Source organism: Tenebrio molitor, chromosome 4, assembly GCF_963966145.1.
Source record: "Tenebrio molitor chromosome 4, icTenMoli1.1, whole genome shotgun sequence".
NCBI lineage: Eukaryota > Metazoa > Arthropoda > Insecta > Coleoptera > Tenebrionidae > Tenebrio > Tenebrio molitor.
The window spans coordinates 3,019,105-3,040,240 of record NC_091049.1 but is presented as its reverse complement, the minus strand read 5'-3'; the positions used below and the strand labels follow the sequence as shown (position 1 = coordinate 3,040,240).

General features: G+C 39.7%; 2 protein-coding genes across 5 annotated transcripts; one reads left to right on the top strand and one right to left on the bottom strand.

Moving 5' to 3' along the window:
* The first annotated feature begins 467 nt into the window (after positions 1-467).
* Positions 468-19,818, top strand: LOC138129998 (bicaudal D-related protein homolog). Of its 4 annotated transcripts, none has more exons than XM_069046349.1 (5): positions 468-683; positions 16,180-16,726; positions 18,533-18,852; positions 18,906-19,163; positions 19,222-19,818. In XM_069046349.1, the coding sequence occupies exons 1-5, from the start codon at positions 468-470 to the stop codon at positions 19,351-19,353; spliced, it is 1,473 nt and encodes a 490-aa protein (XP_068902450.1). In that variant the 3' UTR covers positions 19,354-19,818. The 4 variants fall into 4 exon arrangements, with proteins under 4 accessions (XP_068902450.1, XP_068902449.1, XP_068902448.1 ...); XM_069046348.1 differs by having other exon boundaries at positions 18,530-18,852; XM_069046347.1 differs by having other exon boundaries at positions 18,506-18,852.
* LOC138130002 (uncharacterized) lies at positions 6,244-8,218 on the bottom strand. Its single transcript, XM_069046356.1, has 2 exons — positions 7,708-8,218; positions 6,244-6,803 (listed from the first exon to the last, which is right to left on the bottom strand). Exons 1-2 carry the CDS (start codon positions 7,862-7,864, stop codon positions 6,298-6,300), a joined length of 663 nt encoding a protein of 220 aa, XP_068902457.1. The 5' UTR covers positions 7,865-8,218; the 3' UTR covers positions 6,244-6,297.
* Positions 19,819-21,136: the final 1,318 nt, after the last annotated feature.

Sequence of the window (21,136 nt, the reverse complement as noted above, 5' to 3'; positions counted from 1 at the left end):
GTTAATGACAGCTGTCAGCGCTGACACTACTCTTTCAAATTTACAGGGTGGCCCTCAAACAAGACATTTTCTCTCCTGAATCGAACGAATTTTCCGAAAAATTGACAGTTCCGTCGTTTTCCAATTGCGATATTGACTTTAGGTACACATTTTGGAAGCGTACCTCTGTGTCATTTTTGACAGACGTTGTCTGTGTTTACCCACAGAGTATGGCATTAAATCGGGCCGATTTCCCGGCCTCCCACCGGCGAATTGGAAATTTAACGACTTTAATCAGTCTGAAAAGCCATTTATCCGAACAATAACGCATTTGGCGTAGCGATTTGACGGCCACGTGACCTAACCTCAAAGCGCCCCTTTTTGAGTCGGCCCTGTTGCAGATGTCCCGCTAAAACCGCGACAACGATGGTGCCGTGCTCGTCCCCGCCGAGGATGGTCGACCGGAAGCCGCTCCTGTAACGTCAGCTATGCTGAAGAGTCTCGAGGAGTACATCGTAGAAATGGAGAACCGCAGTGCCATCGACCACAACCAGTGCCCCACGGAGGACATCTGGACCCAGCTGCAGCAGAAGGAGAACGACCTGCTGCTGGCGGCCGAGCTGGGCAAGGCCCTCCTGGAGAAAAACGAAGAACTGAAGAAGCAACACGAGGCGGTGATCGACGACTACTCCAAGAAGCTGGAGGTGAGTTTTTGTCCCTTTCGGGACCAGTGAAAGGAGACTTATTAAACGGGTTCCGGACGATTAACTCCGCCGCAATCAAGTCGACCGGCTACACTTCTAATCTGGTCGCCAGTGTTACGGAACTCTTACGTAAACAATTCAACGAGATTTTTTTCGAAAAACGGGGCCAGATTCTAATTGTCTTTCGCAATCGGCTCGTTCCCGAGTGGCGAGGAAGTGGCGGCCATGTTGCAAACATGGCCGATAACGCCATAAATAACAATCTGATATGGTGATAACTCCGATTGTACTATTTATAACACTGGTGTGATCACCGGATCGATACCGTCAGATGACGTAACCGAATTGCATGTACAGGACCGGACTGTGGAGGTGGAGCCGGACCTGAAAATTTCCAAAAATACAAAAATGATTCATCCGCGGCCTCCTAATAAGCTCAAAGTTGTATAATCATAAAGTGAGTCATTTGTGTTGGTTCGCAATAAGGAAAAACTTGTTGGATCAGCTGTACCTGTACCACGACACACTTGATAAATGATGCTGAAAAACAAAAGACGATTTTATTTTCAACAAGTTGAATAGTGTCGGAACAAGTTGGCGTGGTGTAAATATTTCGTTTTCGCTATTGTGTTTGTGACGGCTTTGTATTATGAAACTTGAACGATTTCCGTGGGGAGGAATTGGGGTTGTTTTCAATGGGTCTGCTGTCTGACAAAAGGTGGTCAACGCACCTGTCAATTATTTCAATTTAATTTGTTCAAGTCATTGCAATGATTATTCGCTCAGATTTAACTCGAATTTAAACTCGGAAATGATTTTGTCTTTTAATTTACGCTCAAATCAAATAATTGATTGATCAAATGATCATTCATTCAAACTGTTTCAATGATTATTTACTCGTTTCTAAGTTATATAGACTATAGACTGATTAATTTTACGAGGAATGATCAAATTATCCATTCGAAGATAATCAAATACTTGGGTGAAGATCAAATAAATCGGCGATCAAAATTATCTTGACCAGTGACGTTTGATCAAGTTAGTGTGCAATATGTTACTGTTATTAAATTTTTTGACAGACTATGTACATAATTGATGATTCATCAATTTTATCTTCAGTTGATCTGTCATTATTAGTTGATTAAATCATTCGTTTAAAGGACACAGTTTCAATTTGTTTTAATCTTGATCAATCTGTTACATAAGAAATGACAACCAAATTGTTCGTTTAGGATGAATCAGATTCGAATCAGTAAAATTTTACTAAAAAATGATTGTTGATTATCCATGTTATGTTTTAATCATTAAATGAATGTGGAAATAAATGTCAAGTAGCGCATCAATAAATTAAGTAATCATTTTATCAGGGTATCGTAATGATCATTTACTCAATTTGACCTTTGGTTCATTTTTATTACGTGCCGAAATTGATTGATGGTTAGTTGATTAAATTATTTTTTCAGGATTGATTATGAAATGATTTAATGTTTTTAAACATTGATTTAGATGTCTCGAACTAGGAAAATAGTATTGATCAATACTGGTCTTTCACGACCGCGACATAATCATTAGCTTTGACCTGTGTAGAAATAGCTGTAGCTAGTAACAAATGAAAAAATTGATCATAAATCATTTTCTCGAGTTCTGGTAATGATAGTGTTTTAATTTGAATCAAATTGATTTTGTTACAAAATGAGATTAATAACAAATCGGTGGTTAAAGTGTCCATTTAAGTATTTATGGTGATATAGGGTCAGTAATCTTTGATCGACGATCATATCAATAAATTTATCGACAAATCGAATAATCTGTTAATCAACTAATCAGTTTGAATCTTTGTAGTGCGGTGATCATTCGTACTTCAATTATTGTTCCTAAAATATCTAAATCAAATTTAATTGATGTGTTGATCAAATGATTCGTTTTACGTTAACCAAACATACTACTAATAATAAAATCTGTTATTTTATTTGATTTATTAGGGTGGAATTAATTTGTCTGTATATGAAATATGTAATTGATTAGTTAAGATCAATAAACAAACGATCTACAGATATTAAATTTCTTTGTTAATCACGATGAAAAAAATTGAACAATCAAAACATCTCTTTAAACGATCAGTAAAACAATTGTGATAATTTACGCAACACTGATTTTTTTGACGCATCACGATTTCAGCATTAGTTTGATTTTAGTTTGATCAGTTGGTTGATCGCTGTTTGATTGATTGATCAAATAAATGATGGGTTGTCATTTGGTGTCGTTCGAGTTGATTAACAATTATTTCTAGTAGGAAAAAATGAAACCGAGCAATAACGGTAACGATGATGATTAGAAAGAAAATTACCAGGACGATTGATGGGCCATTAAGGCATATTTTTAATGAAACCATAACAGTTTTATCATGCCAATGAAAAGCAACAATGCCGGATTAAAACAGGAAAAGAAAATTCGAGCGGCAGCCACTCCACGCGCTCGTTAAACGGCGCTGTACATGCGTTATTACGCCCGATTAATAAAACACCATTATCGACCAACTGACGAAATTCTGACGCAAATCGATACAGACAGCAGCGTTTTCGACTTTCGTCGTTGTGATTTTGAAACTTTTGCGAAATCCTGGTCGCGTCATCTGCGCCGCTCTTCGAACAATCAACGAAAAAAACGTGAACTATTTTCTTCCAACTAACGATTCGCGGATCGGTCACGATTGTGTTCGGTTCGTAGAAAGTGCAGAAGCGATCGCTCATTAAGAAGTTTCAACTATTGTCTACAATATCCGAACTTCCACAAAGCACTCGGGGGAAAAACGAACGACCTAATTACCGGCGTGAATCACAGATGCGGAACCAATTAGTCAAGCCGAAAAAAGTCGAAAAGTCAAGCATTGTCAAGAGACAATGACCTTGAAGCGCGACGAGATTGAGGTTATGTCGGCCGGTGTGAACCGGACTGCTGTGACAGATCGCGTTTCGCCCACTACGCAAATTATTATCATGATCGACGCTGTCGTGTCCGCAAACAAGGAAACTGTCTTTGTTCTTCAGCATCGCGCTGTGTCGCCTCTTGTCTGTTCTACGCTCCAGTCGTCTGTTTCCTTGGATTTCGAGAAAGCGGGATTTCGAACTCCTGCAACTGGATCGTGACGCAACGCGACCCTTGCAGTGTCAACGGATCCTCTTCGACCTCGCGAAAGTCGACCGTTGACGTTTGACACGGGTTAGGTCACGTGATGCAAGATGGCCCCGTCAAAATGAAGTGTCGCCAGGAAAGGAAACTGTATTGTTCGCGGGGCAGATGTCAAATGCGACATGTTTCTCGACGTGGCGGTTAATTAACAAGAGCCAATTACCAGCAGCATTTGATTTTTTCAATACTTCTGATTTCACTGGAAATGCCTCGACTTTCAATATGTAAATGGTCTGGTTCTGAGAGAAATTAGGTACATTGTAGAGTGGTTTTGTTTTTGTCGCACTGATTGGTACTCTAGGAAGAAATATAATTGTGTAAAATGAGGAAATTAGCTTCGGGAGAAAAGGTACATGTGAAGTAGAAAGGAAAACACGAGCGAAAAGGACGGATGTAAATTTTTTTCTTGTTAGTATTTTTATTATTTGAGTAGTGGTAGGCCACTCAAGGACAGTATTAGTCATTTGTTTATTTGAATAATCGATAGAACTCGTAACGGTAATAAATTTTGAAATGGGAGGGTCGGGTTGGCGGTTTTGACGCTAGAGACGGTTCAAGCCGGGTCACGTGACCTAAAATGGCGCCGAATCGGCAAGAGTGACATTTCAAGATCGTGACTTGCAACAGAAAGAAACGCGAATAGTTGGAATAAAAGTGTGCAAATAAAGAACAACCTGTGGAAGTTGCATTAGCGAAGGAAGGAAATTCCAAGAACGGTCATAAAAATGTGACTCATCCGTCTGTTACGAATTTCAAAGTAATTGTTATGCATTAGATGCAACACGACTTCGTCAAAATGCACAAGCGAAAAGAAAGTGCAGATTGGGGAAAGGGAAAGGTTACAAAACCTACCGGGTATGTAAAACATGCGAGGAAGCAAAAAATGCAAACGACGAGTTGACGAACAGTTTTTAAATGGGAGGTGATGCGTTCCCCAAGGTTACGTAAGTGGACCTCTCTTGTTGAGTCAAAAGAAAATCCCGGAGTGGGTTCGTGGCGTGCTCGAGAAGATTTAGGACAACGAGGTGATTAATACAGTATTTTTCGGGGTGTGGAACCTGGATGGTACCAAAACGATTTGGGTTCTGAGAGCCAGGAATACATTTTATTGGTTGAACTCTCGTTTAGATTGAGAAACAAGAAAGAACAAGAAAACTAGCAATGGGTGCCCCAGTGCTATGTTATCGGACCTCTTCTATTAGTATACTATATTGTGGTGATTTGGGGAAGATAGAGAAAAAAATAAAATGAAGCAGAAATTTATTTTTTCTGGAGCAAACGGCATTTTAAGACGTTCCATTTAAAACAAAAGAAGTCTGTGTTAAAAAATGTTGTTTTTTTTCTTCAAATCCTATTTTTTTTCTTGTTTTGGAGACACCTATCCCAGCTTCTGTTGTCCCTCTTGAAGGCTAAATTGCAGAATAACGAAATTCCAAAGACTAAACAATAGACCACATTGCACAAGAAAACCCCTCAAGAGATAACTCCGTTGACTCTTTGCCAATCAGCAATTTACGCAACGCATAAGAAAATTCAATGGAAACAAAACGCCGCCGCACTTTCTTCGGGTTTCGATTCAATTACGAAAAAACCGTTGAGCAAATGAGAAATTTTTGCGAAAGATTGTCGTTATTTGTTTATAAATCTGCGATTATTCCCCCGGTCGAGGCGTAGGTGAGGTCGTAAAAACGGCGATAACATTAAGAGTCCGCCTACCGTTTTCCGTGTGACGTTGGTAGACATGTCACGTTGCGCCAACCTCACCGTCCATGAGAACTAGGTGAGATATTAATTCGAGCACGAACGCTCCAGATATTTCCAATAAAATTATTTAAATAAGCGACAACCTGCTCCGCCAGAAAGCGAGAGCGGCGGCGAGAGTGGTGCTTTCGGTTTCGGTACCAACCGAAGAAGAACCAATCGAACTGTCACAAGCGTCGGGGGCTGCGACCTCGTCGTTCCGGTGAAGGAAAAACAATAGAGAAATCTCGACGCGATCGATGGAATCGTTTCAGGGTTGCGATAACCTAAATCTTCCCCCCTTCGTTTTTCCCGCCCGGCTGACATCAAGTCGGCTGTTGCAGATATGGTACCTTGATTGCGCTCGGACACGCAACCATTTCTGTTATAATATAAATCAAAAAAAGAAAACGAGCATTGTTCAACGCACCGAAAAAACTTACGAAATCCCTCGACACACTTCACGTTGGTTGGAAAAAAATTGCATTACAATGGCGCGGTTCGTCTTTTCCGGTTCCGGTGGTCTCTAGGAGGGGCCAGATGGTACGGTGCGATGAGTTCTGGGTACGTTTCCAGAAAAATCTCAAGTTGGTACCGACCAGGTCCCCGAAACGTCAATCAAAACGTCAAATCAAAATGTCAAAACTCTATAATTCCTCTACAACGCGTTACACTCTCCCCCCTTTCATTTCTTCTTCTTCTCGAGCGTCGGCTTCCTGTTCTTCTCCATCTCCACGATCCTCACCACCATCTGCTTGGGCAGCTCCACCCTCTTGAAGTCGGCGAAGATGTTCTTCTTCTCGAGGAGTTCCTTGTTGAACTTGAGATTGTCGGGGATCTCATCGGTCTCCACCGGCCCGCACTTGCACTTGTACGGCGGGTACGGCACCTTCGCCGCCTCCGCCCCCTCGCGGTCCCTCTTGGGCATCGCCATGTACCTCTTGTAGAACGGATGGAGCTTCCTCTCCGTCAGATCGAGCATCCTCTGTTCGACGGTCTGGAACGGCGGCATCGGGTCGCACACGTTGTCCTTGTTGCTCAGGTCCGCCTCCATCTTCATCAGCGTGAGCTCCTCCTCGGACTGCTCCGACTCGCACGACGGGATCACGTCCTTCTGGATCACGTACGCCGAGCCGCACGTCCTGTAGGGCTGGCCCCCGAAGCGGCTCAGGTCGGGGTCCTCGCGCACCACTGCGAAGTGGGATTCGCTAATTAGTTTTTTTTTGGAGTGGATAACGGACGCAGTGCGAGCGTGACCGCCATCGGTAATTAGTGAGAGTGGCGGAGGAGTGCGGAATGGGGCCTTGCGCCACGACGTGACGGAAATTGTACAAGAAACGTAAATATAAACTCTTGTTCCTGGAGTTTTTCCCAGAAAAATCACAAAAGTTGGGTTAGGTCCTCATTTTTGACAGTTACTTTTCACACCAAGAAAATCACAATTTGAGTTACTCGAACGCACAAAACGTGTGCGCTTTTGAGTCTTTCGAAGCGTTCTTGTGGAAAATCGACCTCGAAACGCCTTTATTGGAAAATATTAAAAATCAATTCAAAATTCCCCTCACTTTGACTCCAGGTTTGTCAGTTTTGATTTTGTTTATTAATGGTATTTATTGTGCAAGTTGGTGCAATAAATCGGCAACAGTATCGAAAGAATCCAATAAATCGTCGAGAGCAACCCGGTGAGTTAATCTGCAGGTGCAGTTTCACTCGAATTTGTAAATTCGCGACCCTAACCTCAAAAAATCTCCGATAATGTCGCGACATTTCCAACTCAAATTTGAGGTTAAACCCGAATGGAATTCGTTATATAACAGAACCGGTGATGGAGCAATGCGAAACTCAACCGACAAATTAATTTAATTCGAATTGAATTGAATTATTCGCGTTTTTTTACAAAACCGTGCCGCTCGTTCTCATGAAATAAACATCGAAAAGTCCGTTTCTTACACAATTTCCTACAAACGTCCCGCACTTTTTCGAAGTGTTTCAGTTGGCAGCCCCATCGCGCCCCCGGCCTAGATGTGCGTGGTGGACGGGGGCCTCGTGGCGACGTCTCTCGCATCCCTGGTGGTGCTGCTGGTAATGACCTCACCTTGTCTCTTCCTGCACTGTTCCGCGGGCGGCTTGTCCTCCGTTTTCTTGCCCGTGAAGTAGCTCCAGAACGAGGACGAGTCCTCCTTTTTGGAGAAGAAGCGGCGGAGCGACGCCCCCAAACGACTTGGAATTTTGGTGAGATTTTTTGCCGCCATTGCGTGACAGCACCAACGTCAAAGGCCGGCAAAAAACGGGGAAAGAGGACGCAGAGCCGCCTACGTCTTTGAAAACAGACGCAGGAAGAAGAAAAAGAAACGACGAAACGAATTCGAATGGAATGTTTGGTGTGAGGAGCGAATGAGAAGAAAGTAAAAGCGGTTGCGTCAACTCAATGAGAGCGTCTCGAAAAAATCGCTGTGATGTGTTATTAAACGGTTTAATAATGGTGGACGTGAGGTAATGTTTAGGGATTGTCTTGTTATTTAATTTGGCGATTTGCTTCGTTTTCCTCTCTAAAGAAATTCCTTCCTATCTTATCTTCAGCTATCACAACTTGCTTCCGGTCTTCAGTTTTGCTAAACGTGCCCATTAGCCTAGGAGGAACAACACACGTCCAAGAAGAACTCCTTGAGGTACACCGTTGCTTATAGTACACCCACTGGTTACTACATTATTTATTAACAACACTCCCTGATGTCTACTTAGAAGATTTCCATGACTCTTTCTTCTTTCATTTCCTTTGCCATCTCTCCACAATGATTTCTTACGTTTCTCTTTTTTTCTTTTGTTTTTTCTTGATTGAAAGATTTTAGAAGTTGTTTTTGCTTAAAACTAGGTAAACTGCTTTTCTCCATTAATGAAACGCCTTCTTTGGACCGTCACTCTAATAAAATTTGTGTCGAAATGCGAGATTTGATTTCTTTATTGCCGTTCAAATATTCTGGTGAAATACAATAAATTGCAGTTTTACGTCTTCGTCCAATACAAGAGTAGATGTGGCTAAAGAGCGACTCGAGTTCACCAATGCGGAAAAATATTTCTGAAATGGGAACGAAATAAAAAGGGAGAAAATTAATTGCGCCATCGAACAATGCCGATTAGTGATGTAATAGGAACGGTACATTAACGCACTGATCAGAGTCAATCAGCGAAAAAGTGGAGAAGAAAGCAACGAAACGGAGAAAATCCCAACACCTGACTCTGCTAAAAGCCGCAGCATTTTACAACACGGAAAGCGAAAGCATAAAAATCAAACGAACGACCGTCCATTATCCAATTATCGAATGTGGACGCGAGCGTTTTGGAAAAATTCGTAAAAGCGCCGAACGGCGACGATATCAGCAAGGTCAATGTTGCATCGATAACAGTCGAAGGCGACTCTAATGAGTCACATGACCGAAAACAAACCGACGTAGGTCGCGTTGTAGTCACACGTCGTGGGCGCCATGTTGTTTTTTATTTGCTAACGGTTTTTTTTTTGGGAAATCTTCCGAAAACAGAGCAAGTAGGACGCTTTCCGTGTGCTGGTTGTTACGGAGCGATCCGGTAATTTTCGGTGTTGTCGCCTTGACCTTATTGGTTGGCATTGCTTATGAAGTAGCACGTGATCGCACAAGGGATGTGATTGGTGGATGTGTTGTGCAGTGGTGCAATGGGAAAGTGATTTTTGTTGCGGTATCGCCTGAAGGAGTGGACACGCTTCGGGGATTCTGAGAATTGCTCCATAGCAATATTTAAAAACCTGAAACCTGCGTTCATCCTAACACTCGCATAATAAACCTAAAACCTAATACATACCTAGGTTTTTTCAATGTTATTATTAATTGATACTGCCTGATTGTTATTCTTCTGTCTTCGTCTGAGCCGTTGAATGTAGATAAGTGATAAGAATCGTGCGATTGTTTTCTGGGTATTTAAGAAGCCTAGGTAATAGATATTTAGGTTTCTCTCAATGCACAGATCTTTTAATCATTCACGGTTTCATCAACATAAAATGTTCATTATTTTTCCACTCTATCAATCACATATTATTTCTTCTGATTTTTTACCAGCCTAGACAAACCTAATACGCACCTAGGTTTGCTCCATATTTTGGTTGATATTTATCTTGTTTTTTTTTCAATATGTATTTTAAATCACTCTTTACAACCTGTTTGTACCAATTGTATTTCTACTAATGTACTATTTGTAGTACCTAAGACCTAGGCTTCGAACGAGCACTGCAATAAATTGAGCTCTACCTAAAATGCAGTTTTAATTTTAATCCATCCAAACATAATCGACCTAAATTTCCAATCAATAATTAAACATTACCGACAAATGAAACTTAACACTAACATAACCACTTAGAGAATTGCCAGTAAATATTTGCCCAACGGGAATGGCGCCAACTTTCAATTTCCATCGCCACTAATTAGGACTTTCTTCTAATTTTACACTTACATCAAGATGACAGTCAATTGTTACGTGGACTTGGTGTAAGATAAAAATTGAATTTGTGAAGAACTAGGAATTAACTACGCCATCTTTTTAAAAACTGCGTAAATTAGCAATTTAAATTAATTCGACATGTAATTTACATAAAATCACACCAAGGTCTACAACTGCCGAATAATGACGAATCTGATTGTTTCGTTTCAGTGTTAATGTAAATTTTTAATTGTATTCTGACGAGTAATGAGTATTACATATGCCACAAATGTATTCTAGTTGATCTTAATTCGTGTCGTTAGTGTAAGTTTTTTCCGATACTAATGAGATAATCAATTTCCTGTCATTTTCATTAACACAATCGTCGAATGAAAAAAGTGGTTTCGAGACATTAGCGATTAACTTAAGGCTAAATATTAAATTAACACTTTGCTCTGTGTGACACAACTAATGTCGTAATTATTGTCGCGTTATGTAATTAAATTAATTGTAAATATTTAACGATAATAAACATGAGCCGTGATCGTTACCCTTCTTAACGGTTAAAGTGATAATTTTAATTTTAGGGTGATGAAATAATAGAGTGAATTTAGACGTTATCGGTGGAATTAACAATTTAAATTAGCAAAACGCACGCGTTCAAATTTGTAGCCTATCAAGGTCGGGAGTTATCTGATTAAGACCAATCTAATTACGTTGCTGCTGATGTAAATTGATAATTTAATTTATCCACGATTGATTCCCAATAACTGAATGTGTTAGTGGAACATTAAACCAATGTTTGACTAACATAAATTTAAAAGTTAGTGATCCACACTTGACGTATTTATTAATGGAAATGTAATGTAAATCGGTACACGATGCGGACTTAATTAACACATTGTTTTATTAATTTGAATAAATTAATTTAAAATTCAGAAATGTGATCTACTAAAGTCGTAGACGGATTTTTTTTACCATTCCTAAGTGAAAATGTAAATTTAAACTAACAATGCTCTCGGTGATTGTACAGTATTGTTTAATTTGCACTTGCGGAAGAGTGAAATTAAATTGACATTAGTTGGTAATTGGCTCTTATTGAGTGGAACGCAAGGCGGTAAATATTGATTGTTAGTGTAAATGAAAATTAATTCAAACTAAACTAACCGTAGACATGACTTAACGAACTCTGATACTTGATGAATTCCAATTTAAATTTAGTTTGGGGAAATTAAGAAACTTTTTGATTTAAATTAAATTAAATTAAGATCCGTAAACTTAATTGAACTTATACTAATCTGCTCGCATTATTTAGTTTTTACCTTTTCATTTCTCTCTATGTTCAAATAATTAAAATGTAAATCTTAATTAAAGTAAAATTACTTATTAATTATTTTTTTATTCGGTTGGCAACACATTTACGGTTTTATGTTGGTACACTTGACTATCAGATTCAAATAATCGGGGATTCAAAATGATTGTGGATAAATATGGCAACTATGTACGAAAATGTATGTGGCACCTCTGTAGGTAGGATAGAATTGACATTTTTTTGACAGTTCATAGGCGCACAATTTTGAAAATTGTCAAGTCAATGTGCAATGTTATAAAAAAAAATCAAATGCACGCATAGGAAAAAATTAAACAATTTAATTTTTTTATAATACATAATTAGGTATAACTAATGGAAGAAACTCTTAACAATTTAATTTACAGGAAATGAAGGAAAATTGAAAAAGTTATGCTTAGTGAAAAAGTGAAATTTTTTTCACTTAAATTTCAATTTAGTAATATGTATATACATATTATGACGTTATTTTTAGACGAACAATGAGGTCATTGTGTTAATCACAAAGGTAAATATTTTTGTGAACATTCGAATCTTGTTGTCTCCTAAGTTTACTTTAATTCCCACTTAAAAGCAGCAAAATTTACATTAACTCGCGACTCCATTATTCTGCATAATCGCTGTCAAAGCGCCACATCTTGAGATGTCCCGTTAGAGACACGAATTCGATGTCATTCCCGTCGGAAGAACCCGTTGCCCCTCGCTTCTGCCGGTCTGATTCCTCGAAAAATGACGAAACGCAACCCGACCGCTTCCCACCGAACCGGAAGCGACTTAAGTCGTCTTAACGGCTCAAGTAAAATCTCGCAATGTTTGCTCGAATCTCGTTGCGCAAAGCTGCCGTAACGCTGGCTGGCATATGACTCAGTTGGAAAGGTATAGCTTTGGATTTTAAACGTGACCTCCGGTGACCTTGCTTGGCGGTCGTTCTTTCACTTGTCAGCCGATTCGTGGGGAAAAATCGAAGCCGGCGGTGCCAACCTCGCGCATCGAATTCCACCAGATTCCCTTGTCTTATTCGGTTCTCATCGGTTAATTGTGCTTAATTATCATTTGATGATGATGAAGGAGGCGCGATTATGAAAAATCTCGCGACCTCTTTCTCACTACTAGACTTATTTGTTTTGTGTCACGCGCCTTGGCGGAAAGGTGAATTTCAAATGGACTCTTTTTTATGGTAATGGTGATCTCATATCGTTTCACGCCTGCTTTGTGATCATTTTTTTATGTGGGACATTGATCTTTTTATGCAGCCAGGCTTGAATCGTGGAACACGAACAAAAATGGCCGCCTTTTTTATTTCACTATGTATTTTTATTACGATTTTCTCTACCGGTGGCACGGCGTTCAGGCCGGATTGCGACTTCTAATAATTGCTGACACGATCCAATGACGTTATTGTTTTCTTCGTAATTGTTTAGTAATTGGTACAGTTCTCTTAAGAACAAATTACTCTTTCCTTGACCGTTACCGAAATGGAAAGAACTTAAATGTGACCTTTAAATTTCTGGTTTAATTTTAATTTTAATTAACTTGTATCCGCTGAAGCAACAGACGTGATTTTCTTCAAGATTTTTATCTTTGTTATTGTAACATTTCATTGTTCTCATAACTACACTCTTCCTTTTTTGCTTTCTCAATTTTTGCCTTTGCCAACACTGTTTTGTTTGCATTTTTTGATTTTTCTCTTTTCATCAGTCCACTTAGTTTTGTACAAATTGTGATGCAACGATTTCATCATTTTCTCGGTCGATCTATGGACAAAAACAAGTTAATTGAATTAAATTAATTAATTTAATGAAAGATGAAATGAAGATAAACCAACAATTAATCGCGATTTCTGCAGTGGGAACCTAAAATGTGCGTGCATAAACTGCTAATTAATTAATTTTATAATTAAAAATATTTTGTTAAATTTATTTATTTTTTTATTTGAGCATTAGTTAAACAATACCTAAACATTTTCTTAATTTTAATTTAAACTAAAAAATGAACATAAAATGTGAAAAACTTTGTCTTTAATCTAGTTTTTATTGTTTTAGAACAATTATTATCCTTAAAAGTAAATATAAATAACTTTCACTACGCCATTTTAGAGTCACTACTCAATTATTTATTAATTTAATTTAAATTCTCCTTGCCTTAATTGATCTTAATTTAATTGACCCGCCAACTAAAAATAGTTATTTATGCAACAAGTGAGTAAAGTAATACTTTTTTTACGAGAAGGAAAATTTGCCGCTCGAGCGAAGCGAGTGCGCAAATCTGCCGAGTAAAAAAAGATACTTTACTAACGAGTTGCATACAAAATTTTTTTTGGTGCCCGTAAGTTTAGATAACAATTTTTTCGACACTCAAAATTTAACAATTTTCTCCTGTGTGAACCCGTGGACTTTTAAAACGCTCGTTTTACTCGCGTTTTAAATTGCCCCACTCATGCCAAAAAAATCACAATTTACATACGAACTCGTGCGTTGGCACTTTTTTAACGCTTCTTGACCGATTCAAAAATCACATATTTTATCAACGTAAACGAATAAAAAAACTTGCACTTTTTTTGACGGACCTTTAAAAAAATAATTAAAGCAATCGTTAGTTAATGTACATTAATTAGTTAAATTAAGAAATAAAGCAAAATATTTTTCCTTTTCTATATTTTTTTACTTTCCTTTATTTTCAACAAACAAATTATTTTTCAGGTTTCATAAAACTGTCGATCACTTCAAGATGAAATTATGAATTTAAATTAAAATTTACACTAAGATATCCGGTGTATTAAATTATACCTACCTTCAACCTGCAATTTAACTAATGTACTTGCATCACTGCGACTGTCATGTAATAATTTCATAATTAATTTAATGAAAGTTAAGATGAAGATAAGTTAAGAACTGCAATGTCTTAATATGTACTAATAACGCTACGCACTTACTTAATTTAATAACTTTGTAATTAATTGTTCCATTATTAAATTAAGTAACGTTCTTTTAGAAGCATTTTTTGTTATTTTGTTTCGATCACAACATTAATTAGAGAATTTTATTCTAAATTACTTTGTAAAGAAAACAAATTAAGGGTGCTAAAGTGCGTCTATCGATATTTTAAAACGACCTTTTGCTTCCTTCAGTGGTTTATTGCCGGCTAACAAAGATTGTCGTAAAAGTAGTGAGTAACCGATCCTCAATAATCCGCAGGTACCATCGAGAGTTTTCGTTACAGGGTAGGTAAATAATCCCCTAGTAATGAGACCATCATAAACGACCCAAAATGTTAACTAGTGTTTAAAAAGTCGTTTCAAAACATCGATAGACGCACTATACCTCATCTTTTGTTTTATCGAAAAGTTTGTCTTAGATTGACTCACACAGTCGTTTTATTGGCCGCCTACCTCTCGAAAAGTCGAAAAAAATTAATTCATATTAATAATTAATGCTTTATCTTCAACGGTAAAACCCATTTTACCACTTACCACTTATTCCGTTGCTTACAATTACAGTAAACGTCTGTGAGCTTTGTCGAAATTGAAAAGTTGTTTTCTAGGTTAACAACAGCACATCGTTAACGTTTCTTTGTCATTTCCGCGAAAAATCGGCTTAGCAGTAGCGTCGCGTTTGGCAATAAAGCTGGTAAATTACACATTTTTACAAATGCAAAATTTTGCTCTTGTTTATTTGATACATTTTCGCCGTTATCAATAATAATAATAAAATGCACAATTATTGAGACCACAAATTGTCTACGCCCATGCATTGAGCGCCTATTTGCATAGAATTCCGCTACGACATGACCGAAAATTTGCAACGCCTGCTCCTTTTTGATCACATTGTATATCTTATTTAACGTTTGTCATATTTTTTAATAATAAAGTTTTTCTCAAATGTCATCTACATTTATTATTTGACTTATTTTTTTTTCTTCTTGTTATTGTTCCCATTCCTCCCTCCATTTTGATTGATTTGTTGGTCAGACAGGCACGCCATTTTGTCGTGATAATTTTTAATCATCCAACTCCAAAGAAAAAAATACATTTCGATCACGCAACACCGTCGGACCAACGCCAAAAAAACGTAATCTCAATCTACGTCAAAACCAACCCCAACCGGATTTCCTCTCTCAGCCCTCGAGACGCAATCAAAGTAGGCCAATCTTCATCGATCCCTCTCCCGATTAAATCCGCTGTCATCGTCGCAGTCTCGGCCCAAGTAATCGACGAAACCGCGGTGAAATCGAGCCTTAAGGTCGCCAACATTCATCGCGAACCAACGAAAAAAGCGAAGGACGCCCGTTGACTTCATAATCTAATTCCACTACGCCCACGAGCTCGAAAAACACCGAAACCGGTGGACAAGGACCTCGTTCTGCGGAAAAAACCGCCATTGTTTCAGTTTTTTTCGATCGATTTAAATTGTAATTGAACAAAACGCAAGCGGCCGTGCGTGAAACGCGCCGAAATTTTTCCAAGATTTTCCCAGGCGCGGTTCGATTTTTGTTGCGTTTCCGGCAACGAGGGTGGAAAAGAACGCCGGAAACGGCACACCCGCACACCTGGCCCGCTCCGCACCCTCACATCCTCTTCCTCCCATTGTCGAGGAACAGAAAAGTTCCACTTTGTCAATAGTACACTCTGTATATCGTGAGGTAGGTCTGCGTGTCTGTGACGTGCAACGCTGACGTGGTGTATATTTGGTTGCCTATGCGCGAGAATCATTGGTACCAATTTTGTGTCAGAGCTGTCAAATTCAAATGTCAATGGGGCCCCTATTTTTGTTACAGGCCGTCGAACAAGACCGACACCTCCTCAAACGTAAACTAGCCAACAAAGAGTCGGAATTCGAGGGACGAATACTCGAATTACAGAACGACATTGCCGAACTATCGAATAAACTAGCAACGAAAGAGTCCCTGTTGAAGCAATGGGACCGCGACAAGAGCACCCTAGTCGCCGAACTGAACGCCCAAAACGCCCGCCTCACGTCGCAACTAAAAGAGGCGGCCGCCGTCGAGGGCCAGCTCCAACAACAAATCGACCACCTGAAGGAGGAATGCGCCTTGGGAAAGATCAACTTGCACGAGCACATGAGCAGCGTGGACGGCCTCAGAGACGAGCTGGACCTGGTCACCGAGAAAAACAAAGAGCTGGAGAGGCGGCTCCATCTCGCGGCGGCCGAGAGAGACACCCTGGCCAACGCTCTCGAGGAGGCCTCCGACAGAATACTGCTCCTGGAGAGGCACGCCAGGGAGCAGGATCTCAGGTATCAGCACTCGCTCAAGGACTACTCGCTACCGCAGGAGACGTTGTCCGTCGAGGACAGACTCAATGGTAAGTTGCAACCTGTGACCGAACGCGCACGTAACGGGGAAGGTACTATTCCGGACACGGAATCTTGGCCAACATTTTTTAGACATTTCTAAAAAAAAATATGTAAACCAATCTTTAGTGTCGTTAATAAATGACAGTTATTAAAAATCACTTTGAAGTTTTTCTTATGACATCAAAAAAGCAGGGAAATGGCATTATCCAGTCAAAAGTTGGGTTATATTCAATGAAGGCCAGTTCACACATATTTGTCAGTTAAATGTCAGTTGTGGCCAAGATTCCGTGTCCGGAATAGTACACCCGGCTCAATTGCAAACGTCACACGACAATCAACCCTCAGAACCTGTAGGTTTTCGCCACGAATCCACCGTCACGTTTCATTTGTTTTTAAGACGGACTCTGACGTCAATCCGATTTCAATAAGGCCACTGATTGGTCAAAAGTCATGACAGTTACGTTTCGTTGCCGGTTTCGGCGCCTACTTCGCAGATTATGACATTCGTTCCGAAAAATAATTAGCGAATCGAGTGTGGTCGAGTGGGCGTGAATTTCGTTTGTTTGACATTTGACACAGTACTACTTTGATTTAGAAAAACTAGGCGCAAAGAATACCGACAATCGAGTGTCAAACAAAAAACAGTCGACTGAGATTGCTGTTGCTATAATCGAGGTTCTTCCCATTGGACTTTTACTGTGGCTTACGTCACGTTTATGTCGCATTGACGTCACATTGAAATTACTCGAACCAGATGCAACAGAATGACAGTCCGAACGAATCTGTATATTTTGTATTGGTCAAAAGTATGACGTTGTCATGACAATTATGTTTCGTTGTTATTTTCGACGCCTACTCGACGAAACACATCATTTAGTCTGGTGTAACAATCCGGTAAACCGAAAACGAATTGAGTAGGGTCAAGTAGGCGTGATTTAAGTGTATGTTCATTTGTTTGACAACGTTTGACTTGCATTTTTTATCGTTAACTGCGAGAAACTAACAAGCAAGATGGGTACGTAAACAAAAGATAGAAATCAATCTTGTCATAAAATTGTGTCACTTTTAGAGTAGGCTGCGGTTGACAATCGTCATTTGTCATTTACACGGCTGTTACTCGTATGTCACATTCGCCACAATTCGTTTGTTTTTTTAAGTTTTGTGCGGATCCTAGTACCGAGTGACTTAATGATTGAAATTATTTTTGTTCGGGTGGCAACACATTTACGATTTTATGTTGGTACACTTGACTGTCATATTAAAATTTGACAGTTCAAAAGTCAAAATAAATCAAATTGTCATTATTTATGTCTAGAATCTTAACCTAGAAAGCGAATCAAAACACAACTCTTTGACGAATGACTAGGCGACAGGCGTACCAATTATTCGGGAGTGCCAACCCACTAAATTTGTCTCAATCATTAAACGTCATCTCGTACATCAATATGGAGAGTTTCTATTGGTCAAGTGTGATGTTGTCATGACAATAATGTTCGGCAAAAACGAATCGAATGCAAGCAGGTGGCGTAGGTGTGTTTTAATTGTTTTGACACTTGACCCAAGCCGAGAGGCTTCACTTGTTGCGAATTTAAATTGGAAGACAGTTGACATTGTCGTGTGTTTTTATGTGTGTGTTACAGAACGTGCTTGTAACATTTATGTAACTGCGCCCTCCCCGTTACCTGTACGTTACGTGTGGGTGTTGGTTAGATCGCCCGACTAACGCAACCCGTCCCCAACCCCTCGGCCGCCACCAGTGACTAACATTTTGTGTGTTATGACTGTAGCCGGTGAACAACGATCTCTCTTAGCAGAAATGGACATAAGCGAGCCGACCCTCTCCCAGGAGTGCATGTCGGTGTACCGCCAGCTGCGCTCTCTGGTGCAGCAGCTCAAATCCCACAACGACGACGACAGCGGCCTCCACTCGGACTGTTCGACGACGTCGTTCGAGGAGAACGCGCAGTTCTCGGCGGGGTTGCTGAGCGAAGTGGCCCAAGAGCTAGTCGGCCTCGTCCTCGACACGGACGTGGTGCGGCTCCTCGAGAGGCTCGAGCAGGCCAGGAGGGAGATCCAGGAGCGCGACGTCGAGCTGGCCAGGAGGTCGGAGAAGATGATGGAGCTGAGTAGCAAGGTGAGCGGCGGCGGTGATGCCGATTTTGGGGAGTAATCGAGAGGGTGAGACAGGTTTCGGTGTGCGAGGTGGAGCTCCAGGCGGCGCTCGAGGAGAGGGACAGGGCGCGGAACGACGCGTCGCACTCATCGCTGGCCCAAGAGGACGTGGTGGTCAGGGCGAGGGAAGACAGGGATCTGGCCATACAGAGGAAGACCAAGGCGGAAGTGGAGCTGGCCAAGACGAGGGTCGAGTTGATGCAGGCCAACAGCCAGCTCCTGGAGGCGATACAGCAGAAGGTGGAGCTGAGTCAGCAGCTCGAACAGTGGCAGGTGAGATCGGATTCGACGGGTCGCGTGGGACAAACAAACGCTTCATTTTTTTCCACAGATGGATATGCAAGAGCTGCTGGACGAGCAGCTGAAGAGCAAGCTGACGTCCCAAGAGATGACCATGAAGCAGATCGTCCAGACGCCGGTGGCGCCGCCCAGGAGGAGACTGTTGAGCTTCTTCCTTCGATAGCATCCCGTCAACGAACCGTCCAAATTGGGAAATCTCGTCGAGCTCAGTTTGCACAGATCGGATTATTTATTTTGCAAATTCGCCCAAGTTTACATTTTCGTTTTGTTCTGGATCGGTTTCGTGATATTCGTTTGTGTTTTTAAACTGTTGCGGAACGTGACGATTCTTTTTATCGCGATCTGTCGAATCGCAGAGTGACTTCTGCAAATTGGCCCCTCCGACGTGGGAATGTGTAATAAACGAAAAAAAATGATGCAGTTCTGTGATTTAAGAATATGTATTTTTAAGATGTAGTTGATCACTAAAATGGAGATTTTTAATGATTTTTATGAGTTTGTAGTGTAATCTAGTGACCAAAATTCGGTTTTGGTCTTAAAGTCAATTTAAATAGCAGTTAATCCGTCCGTTTGCTAACTAATGTTGTTACCTTGAATCTTGTAAAATGTAAATAGACTATTTTATCAACGTCAGTGTTTTCTTATTTTCTTCGATCGATTTTAATGAATTTGGATTCTGGGTCGTCCAAAAAATGTTTAAATAAAAATAATACGATCGCGGAGCCTTAAAATTACCAGAAATCTGGTGTTTTATTCTCTTTACGGTTGGTAAGCAATACGAGTCACAGTTTTCTGTGATCGCTGCAAATTATGAAATTAGCTCCGGTGAAAGTTTCGCGTTTGTTCTCTAGATTAATCTAAAATGAATTCTCCACCGGTTTTTTTTACTAACTCTAATTCACCCATATTCTCTAGTTAATTTCTTTTTTTTTTGCGGCATTGTATTAAATTTACATTTTTTTAATAAGTCAATTTGAAGAAATTGATCGGTCATTTCAGTTTTGCCAACTTTTTCAATGTTTGTTGGGGATATTATTTTATTGTTAACCAACATAAATCAGTATACCTCAACCCTCTACGACCTGAACAGACCTCATTGTAAAAACACAGGTCCGATTTTATTTACGCACAAAACAAACATTTGCTCCAACAAATATTTATTACTTAACGTAACCTAACCTCTTAGGTCGTGCTGGAAATAAAGTGCTCACGCGGGAAATTTCTTATAATAACTCAAAAATATTTAAAATAGGATTTAAAAAGTAAATAATTAAGCTAGTAATGTTTTCAGTTTTTCACAATTAGGTTGGTAGCAATTTCCGCGCCGATTACTAGATTATTAAAATCACGACCTGCTGTATAATAACCGGCCTGTTCATTTCATTAAAAAAGCATTGCGAAAATGTTTCCGAGAAAGAGCCAATTTTCGCCGATGAGGGCGACACAGTACAGGCACTTCTAAAGAATAAAAATGCGGAAAAATATGTTTAGACATGATTTTAGAGTTAAGATTGAGTACAGCAAGTTCATATTTTCTTTCTAAAACAATACCGAATATAACTGTATTGTTTTATTTTTTATTTAAAATTCGAATGTCATTAGAACGAGAAAAACCCTCGGTGACAAAAACTTAACATGAATAATATCCCCAAAAAGCGCCCGTACACTAGCGCTCTGCGGGGATCACTCAAATTACACTTTTGAACAGGCCGGTTATAATACAGCAGGTCCTAGGAGCAGGTCGTGATTAAAATTTAAAGCGTCGGTACTGTCGGTTTCTTTTTTTGATCCATAATTTTTCTGTCATTTATCTATTTCTGCTTAGTCCAATTTTTACCCTTTTGCGATGACGTCATTATCTAGTAACTTTACGTATATTTGAGCTAGATCAGAAACAAATTTAAATTGATCATAAATAACTATAAATGTGTCAAATTTGTTGACAA

What these genes read in the sequence shown, in the direction of transcription:
- LOC138130002 (XM_069046356.1), bottom strand. Translation starts at nt 7,864, where the DNA reads ATGGCGGCAAAAAATCTCACCAAAATTCCAAGTCGTTTGGGGGCGTCG. An exon ending in ACAGTGCAGGAAGAGACAAG is followed by an intron (nt 6,804 to 7,707) that starts GTGAGGTCATTA and finishes CCCACTTCGCAG; the next exon opens with TGGTGCGCGAGGACCCCGAC.
- LOC138129998 (XM_069046347.1), top strand. Translation starts at nt 468, where the DNA reads ATGCTGAAGAGTCTCGAGGAGTACATCGTAGAAATGGAGAACCGCAGT. An exon ending in CGTCGAGGACAGACTCAATG is followed by an intron (nt 16,727 to 18,505) that starts GTAAGTTGCAAC and finishes TTATGACTGTAG; the next exon opens with CCGGTGAACAACGATCTCTC. An exon ending in AGCAGCTCGAACAGTGGCAG is followed by an intron (nt 19,164 to 19,221) that starts GTGAGATCGGAT and finishes TTTTTTCCACAG; the next exon opens with ATGGATATGCAAGAGCTGCT.